The sequence below is a fragment of the Dinoponera quadriceps genome, unplaced genomic scaffold (assembly GCF_001313825.1).
Source record: "Dinoponera quadriceps isolate SergipeBrazil2010 unplaced genomic scaffold, ASM131382v1 scaffold3807, whole genome shotgun sequence".
NCBI lineage: Eukaryota > Metazoa > Arthropoda > Insecta > Hymenoptera > Formicidae > Dinoponera > Dinoponera quadriceps.
This window is the reverse complement of record NW_014557804.1, coordinates 309,343-317,554: the sequence shown is the minus strand read 5'-3', so window position 1 is coordinate 317,554 and position 8,212 is coordinate 309,343. Positions and strand designations below refer to the sequence as shown.

The 8,212-nt window shown below is 40.6% G+C and overlaps 1 protein-coding gene across 10 annotated transcripts in view; it reads left to right on the top strand.

The window, feature by feature from the left end:
• LOC106749464 (calcium-binding mitochondrial carrier protein Aralar1) overlaps positions 1-6,524 on the top strand; it is a 24,125-nt gene extending 17,601 nt beyond the window's left edge. For 6 of the 10 annotated variants that reach the window (XM_014628934.1, XM_014628927.1, XM_014628930.1 and 3 more), the window contains 9 exons: positions 767-857; positions 983-1,058; positions 1,525-1,643; positions 1,719-1,889; positions 2,216-2,356; positions 2,471-2,665; positions 2,732-2,834; positions 4,281-4,371; positions 4,730-6,524. In XM_014628934.1, the coding sequence (XP_014484420.1) occupies positions 767-857; positions 983-1,058; positions 1,525-1,643; positions 1,719-1,889; positions 2,216-2,356; positions 2,471-2,665; positions 2,732-2,834; positions 4,281-4,371; positions 4,730-4,901 (1,159 nt within the window). In that variant the 3' untranslated portion in view covers positions 4,902-6,524. The other 4 variants (XM_014628928.1, XM_014628933.1, XM_014628936.1 and 1 more) reach the window with 4 other exon arrangements.
• Positions 6,525-8,212: the final 1,688 nt, after the last annotated feature.

The window sequence follows — 8,212 nt, the reverse complement described above, 5'->3', positions numbered from 1 at the left end:
GAGAGAGAGAGAGAGAGAGAGAGAGAGAGAGAGAGAGAGAGAGAGAGAGGAAGGAAGGGTGGGAGGGAGTGAGAGAGAAAGTCACGTAACGCTACTGTTGCACCAGCAAGCACATCGTCATCGTCCAAAAAAAATGTCTCAAGTGCGTCTCGTTCTTGGCAATGAAGATGGAGACCAATTTCCTCTACTGAGCAAAAATCATTCCTAATCGCCTTCTAATGCCTACAGCGCTTAAACTGCATTATTATTTCCGATAATTGAATCTGATGCTCGTGGCGACTTTCCTCCTATATTGAGAGCGTTTGTTTACGTGTTTACGCTGCTTGGATCAGACCTACGGAAGATGACGAGGCAGATTCGCGGCTTGGGTGCGTCTTTGTATTACAGACTCTATCACGTGATATATAAATATGTCTTTTATACATATATACGTATATCTCTTATAAAACACATTTGTTCTCACTTTACTCTCTTCAGCATCTCTATCTTAGGGCGATGGTTATACGCAAAATATTTGCACGCCGTATGGACACACTAATGACTCCATTACTTTGTCCCGTTGTTAAGACAGATAAGGTCTGAGGATACACGTTGTGATGGATCATATCTCGGCAGGAGTCTATTTAATATCGCTTCAAACAGTGCCATCGACGCCAAACAATCCGTTTATCCTAACGATTCGTGTACCTCCTCCTCACGTTTATACGCTTTATAGGCTACAGCTTCGTTCCACGTTATTGAGCTCGCATTTCTTCTCGGATTTCAGGAAAATTGTATACAATGATCTCGTGGCTATTACACCTGAGCAGTATTTCAAGCAAATAACAAAACGCGTTGCCGAGATTAAGGCGGTGTCGGTAAGTGTGGTGACGGAAGAAATCTCTCTCTCTTGCGAGCCGAGACATCGATCAGACGTTCTCGAAATCAATGTTTGCGACAGTGTCAGATGCTTAATTCAACAGTAAGTACTGTTACTTTACAGAGCCCGGACGAGCGCGGTGTTATTGTGCAAATGCTCGAAAGTGGGTACCGGTTCGTCCTTGGATCCATTGGAGGAGGTATGTATCAAATCCTTTATGCTTCTACTTATGTATTAAATTGTTGCAGATGAAATAGCCGTTTTTGAATTTAAACTTTTATTCGATACACTATATACATCTTGTCGATCGAAATAATTTTTTTCACATCTAGTATATGCAGGGTGATTCATATGAAGTGGCCGATTTCATTATTAGCGAAATTTGGAAACGTATGAAAAAATCGTTTATACCAACATGTTCAATACAAACGGGGACATCATATATCATATATAGTAAAAAAGTTAAGAACGAAAATGTAGGTTCTACGCTGTAAGAACGTAATATCATTCGCGTCTTCTTCGACAAGTTTTTTCCGAATTGAGGAAATCTCAATTTGACAAAAAGTCAACCTTGATACGGAAATTGGGAATTATTGAATTAAACAATAACTCGACTTAGGATTGTAACGTCACATTTTAGAAATGAAGCAATCGTGTGCTTGCAGCCGTTGGTGCCACGGCGGTATATCCGATCGACTTGGTGAAGACCAGGATGCAGAATCAGAGGACTGGATCCTTCATAGGCGAGCTGATGTACAGGAACAGCTTTGATTGTTGTAAAAAGGTTGGAATCGAAAAATCTCGCCGTGTAACACTCTCTGCATTGTTAATCATGAAGCTGGTGTTATGCGTTTGACAGGTGATACGGCACGAAGGCTTTTTTGGTCTCTACCGAGGTCTGATGCCACAGTTAATGGGGGTAGCCCCTGAAAAGGCTATCAAATTAACAGTCAACGATTTCGTCAGAGACAAGTTCATGGATAAGAACGGAAACCTACCGGTGTACGGAGAAATCCTGTCTGGTGCCTGTGTGAGTGCTTCTTTTCGCGCTTGTATGTTCAGTATTTTAATTGGTTCGTCTCATTCCATTAACATCCCAAGAACCTTGTAGGGCAACATTGTATTAATATTCATACAACATGCCAGTGACCTTTTAATATTATTTGGGACAAGTAATTCTCGCAAAAAGAAATATATAGCACGCTCACGTTGAATCAATAATAATTATATTCGTATAATTTATGGCTGCTCCTAATAAATATTGGCAAATCGCAAAGATTTACTTTTCGCGTTACGTTTCCGCGTTGGACGAGCCAACGTGAGGTGTAACGAAACGTTCCTCTCTTCTTTCCACAGGCCGGTGCGTCCCAAGTGATATTTACTAATCCGCTGGAGATAGTAAAGATTCGCCTGCAGGTGGCCGGGGAGATCGCGGGTGGATCAAAAGTGAGAGCGTGGACCGTCGTCAAGGAGTTGGGTCTTTTTGGATTGTACAAAGTGAGTAACGATCACGGCCTTATCTGTCTTATCAAACGTTTTTCTTTCTCCCTCTTCCTCTATGTCCTTCTTCTTGCAAGTCGCACTAATGGTGGTCACAATCCATCTTCGTAGGGCGCCAGGGCATGCTTCTTACGAGACGTGCCGTTTAGCGCAATATACTTTCCCATGTACGCTCACACGAAAGCGCGGATGGCCGACGAAGGAGGTTACAACACGCCGTTGTCGCTTCTCGCTTCCGGTGCGTTCGCCGGCGTACCCGCGGCAGCGCTGGTCACTCCCGCGGACGTAATTAAGACGAGACTGCAGGTACGTGATCCCAAAACAAACGTCCGAGATATTCTGTGCTCCTTTCATCATTTTGTCGTTTTGCAGGTCGTAGCCAGGGAAGGCCAAACCACGTACAACGGTCTGTTGGATTGCGCGAGGAAAATCTACAGGGAAGAAGGTGCCAGGGCGTTCTGGAAGGGCGCAACAGGTATCTCATTTTGCTATTCCCTATTGACGAGATTCTCGAGGCGGTATATAACATTTCCGTACTGGAAATTTTTCTCGAAACATCTGCGAGTCCGCTAATAATGTCGCTTTCGTATATCAGTGAGACGGTTCTGTCGCGGAAAAAAGAAAGAAAGGAAAAGAAATAAGAGGAGTGATTTCTTTTTTCCCGGAAATAGACGTAGGATCTTTTTACCGCACTTCAATGAACTTCTTTACCCTAACTGGAATGAGTGCTTTTTATCGTATTCGATTTGTTAACGTCCAAGAACAATAGCCGCGCTCATTCTGTCCAGACAACATAACGTATAAAATTGGATCATAAAACGTCTTGAAGACATTTATGAGTAAGGCGTTTGATTGACGTCTTAAAGACGTCTTTCAGACTCTTATGTCCCGATTCTAGACGTTATGTTGTCCGGCCAGTCAGGATGGAGTTCAGTGGCCGCATTAATTATAGCACGATCTCATCTCTGTGATATAAATAATTGCTTTCATAATTCGTTGGTTTTTTTGTAAGAAGTAAACAAATAAAAAGGAAAAGAGATCCGTTTCTCTCTCTCGCTACGGCCGCTGAGAGTATAGTTAGTAATATATTCTGCTTTTGGTCGATTGCATGCGCGGGGGATCGGCCCTGCTGCATCTTTCGACCTTTCTTCCTCCCCAATATGACTCGGCGATTTACTTGTCAGTAAGTACCTCTTTCTTCGTCTGTCCCTTTTATGATTTTCACGCCTGCCGTCTTGTGTCCTGTTTTCTCCAATCTGAATCGCAGTCAGCATACTCACACACTATCTCTCTGTATTCAGAACGATCATCGACTGTAACTTATCATCTTGTGTTCACGCATATCTTGCAGCTGTAACCCTGAAAATGCAGGTCAATCAAATATATATGAGTCTTCTTTTCAGAAGTGCGACGCATTATTGAAGTCGCAGAGGCTATGTTCTCGTATCTCTCAATTTCAAGTATTTTTATATTGATGATTATTAACAAGACACTGAGATATTTTCTGCTCGTAGGAGATATTAATGTCGTTCTCTGTATCGAAAGATTTTCTCATTCAAGCCCCAAGTGTCGCATCGAGCCTTCAATTTTGGATTCTGCATTTTGACTGGCATTTTCTCAACTTTGACTAATATTTATTCACAGATGTCTCGTGAAATTAACTGCGTAACGAGCGAGAATAAAAAAAAAAATATGCATTGATGTATCAGTGAACATAAATTGTTATCAGCTAGTGGTTATAATTTTCAGCATATAATTGTCATTATCGTTCATTCGCCTTGGTCTCTCAGAAAGGAAATAGACAGTCATCATGCCGATATGCTTGCCATCGGAACGTCCTAAATCTTTATTTGGACAAAGAATATGAACAGTTCATTTTTCAAATATATATCCTGTGTCATGCGCTTCTCTGTTTTTACAGCTCGAGTTTTCAGATCGTCGCCTCAGTTCGGAGTCACTCTTTTCACGTATGAGCTGCTGCAAAGGTTGTTCGTCGTCGACTTTGGAGGATCGTAAGTATATATTTTTATATGTATACATATCTCATGAATATAATATAATACGTACTGTTGTATGTCAAACTTTGTGTTCTTAAACAATTGCGCTAATGTTTTTTTTCAGTCACAGTTTCAATGCTACCATCCAGTCACTTAAATCATCTTTTGTCATTTTTTCTTTACAAGTCACTAAAAAATTCACTTTTGTTCAAAATTAGTCACTACAAATTAGTCACTACAGTCACTTTTTCCTGCTATTAAGCGAGAGAAATCTTGTCCCTATTATCTACATTTTATTATCATTAGATTATAATTGCGATTCAATTGTCGACATAACGATTTAGCGTAACCGATCTCTGATTCTTGTTTACAGTCGACCTACCGGATCGGAGCAAAAGGTGCCTACTATGGGAGTCGCGGACGAGATTCGATCAACGAACCCAGATCATATAGGTGGCTACCAAGTAGCTCTGCCCATCTTCACGGGTATAGAATCCAAGTTTGGTCTTTGCCTACCCAGGTTCCAGGCTGTTAGCGGGAAGTAACGGTGCCATTAGCGGCTGCTAGAAACAAAACGAGGAAGAAAAGAAGAAAAAAGAAAAAACAAGCTTGTAGCAACCCCTGCCATAAAGAAAGAAACGTGCGAGTCGCGAATCACCGGCTCGCTCTCCGCCGAGGCGCGCGTGTGAAGCGACTTTCACCGAATTGCAAATCGTGAAAAGTTCGTCGAAGAGTTCACGTCGTACTTTCTCGACGATCGGCTCGGCCATTTCGCGTTGGATACCAATTGTTCAGACCGGCAATAAGAAGGAACGGCCGTGCGTCGGCTTGTTGAACACAATGACGCGCGATGACGATCGTACGCACGCATGTGCCATGTAGATTTACATACAGATCGCTCGAGGAGAGAAGTACAAAATCCGTATCGTTGCGGAATGCCCGGGAGGAGAGAGAACTATCGTAATAACGCTGAGTCGTCGATGCAGTCAATTGATAAAACACAAATAAAGAGAGAAATATGGAAGAAAGAAAGAGAAAGAAGAAACCGATGGCATTGAAAACTATTTATTTTGATACTATATAGATACGTTATATCAAATTTAATGCCATCTGTTCGCGTAATTATTTTACAATGTGAGAGAGCGAGTGAGAGAGAGAGAGAAAAAGACACACTTATTGACGGTCCCGTGTGAAATGTTACTGGTTTGAAACGCGTCCGCCGTTACTGACACGCGTGTAAGCGTGTCTCAACTGAGTGCACGCTCGTTAAATCACAAACGATTAAACGCCAATGGATACGAGTGTGATGTTCTAGCAGAGATTATTAATTCGCCCCTGACGTATGTACGTACTGGACACATGTATATATATACATGTATATATATATATATATATATATGTATGTATGTATGTATGTATGTATGTATGTTTATGTAGGTTTTAACATAGTAATACGCGAAATTAGGCCTTTATAATTGCGATTTATCTTTTATCCGCCTACTTGGCTTCTACAGCTAGTGAGGGAAGGAGAGCGGCGATAAATTTATTTGATATCGTCGCACGGCGCCTCGTCGAGCGCAAATTTGAAGCATTTGAGCGTCGACAAATAAGATACGCGTAAAAATACACATACATGCGTTCACTGTTGAACGACGAGCGAGAGAGAGAAATATCGAGTGGAATTATGTCGGTACCATCAGCAACATCATCCATCCGAAATACGATGGATTCTTGTATTTACATCCTGCGGGGTGAACTGGATACGCAGTTCGAAGTCTGCCACAGCGATGTACAAATTTACCGAGCGGTGTTCTGTATTTTTAAGCGTAAACGAAAGTCGCAACGGGTGTGTCTTCTCTCCGTTTGTGTTTCTTTAGGGCGACTGAGCGATCAAGAGGAAACAAGAGAAGTGAGCTTTTCGTCCGATACGGCGCGACAATCGTGATTGTTACTGCGAGTTAGAATGCGGATTTATTGACATTCGGCGAGCGACACCAGTTCTACAATTATGCGCGAGATGAGAGTTTAACGTACAGAACCGAGAAAATTCGTTGGCGAATGACACTTGATTGAGAAAATGTACACGTTAAAATGAATTTCTCTGTAATCATCTTCTCTTTTTCTTTTTCCTTTTTATTGTGGAGAAATACAGGTATTATTTCTCATGATTGCGTGATTGATAGATTCGATATTCCCGTGAGACGATTCTTTATGCTTAAACGAGTGTTCGAACACACGACCACGTTGAGCGCGAGTGAAGGAGGATGCGTTGACTTTGACGTCCCTTTTACACTTTGCTTTTCGATATATCTCTTAGAGACTCGATAGACTCGACAAAACAGTTGATTTGCAAACGAGTTGTGAATTCAGGAACTAGGATATTTTTGTAACATTTGTATTCATGTAGAAAGCGTAGAGAGAGAAAGGGAACCTAAGAGATTTCCTCGAAGAGGGAAAGAGGGATTTTTGCTTTCTCCGTGTGTGTAAAAAAGAAAGAGGAAGAAGAAAGGACAGAAGAACGGAAAAAAGAAAGAAAGGACACATGGAAAATGAAAGCAAGATACGCATTCGCCGGTCTTGATACGGAGATTTCATTATTCGTAGGCAAAATTGCCCCTGTCCGACGGTCCGCTTTACGAAATCTAGCAATTTGTAGTTACGCGGACTTTTCTAGTCGGTGTACTTTCTACTATGTATTAAAGATCCATTTCTTCGAGTAATCGAATGGAGTTGACACACTCACATACAGACAGTGAATCATACACACACATATACATGCGCTGCTGCACAAAAAGTATAGGTATTATTGCGAGCAGAGCCTTCTCTTCTAGTTGCAACTGCCATTCGTTTTAACTTCTTTGTAAATATACCTTCGACAGATGTATATTGTATATAAATAAAGTTATATTTATATACAATATATTGTATCGTTCGTTTATCGATACGAATGAAGTTCATCGTTCGATCAAGATCATCCGCGTCATTAAACACATTTTGACGCTTAAACCCTTTGCGTCCTGTGCCGAGACTGACTCGAAGCTTCTGTTCGTTATCTTTTTTAGTAGTTTAAAGGGAAATTGCATATAGGAAAGTTAAATGGTTTTCCATGACACGTCTTACGTCGCTAAAATAGTCTTTGGCTATTGATGCTGTGTTTATCTTAAACCACAAACGATAACTGCGCGATTTGAAAAAGTAGCTGAGCTTATATGGAATTGTTGAGACAAGACAGTGAAAATATTTAAGTCGTAAAGGGTTAATTTTTGTAGATGTTCCCCGGGAAAAACGATTTTATATAAATTATGTCTATATGATCGTATATATTTATATATTTATATATAATTAAATATTAATTTATTGATTTTGTATAATATATAATTTATATATAATCACACACACACACACACACACACACATATAACTTTATATATATACAATAATTTTATATATAATAATTTTTCCTGGATCAGTACGTAACACTTCTTGCGGTAATTTTCGTAGCATTTTAGTTGAGTCAAGAGTACAATGGAAGCAATTGTATATTCGGTTCATTTCTTAGGTTTACGACGAGAGGAGAAACAAGGGCGCGCGCGATTATAGTTTTCACTATTAATTTGCCGATTAGCCCCCTTCGCTCTTCACTCGTTCTAAGTACCATAAGATTAACTTGCATGCATTCTCCGGAACTTGCGTACAGTACTTGAGACACTTCCGCTCAGTCTTACTTCGCTTCGTGACTGAGAAGTTCGAAGTATCAAAGCAAGTGCACTTTAATATTTTCGCTATTGATATCTTGTTGATTATCGACGTATTACGCTTATGTAACGGAGAGCTTTCAGGGTCATGTATATAAGAA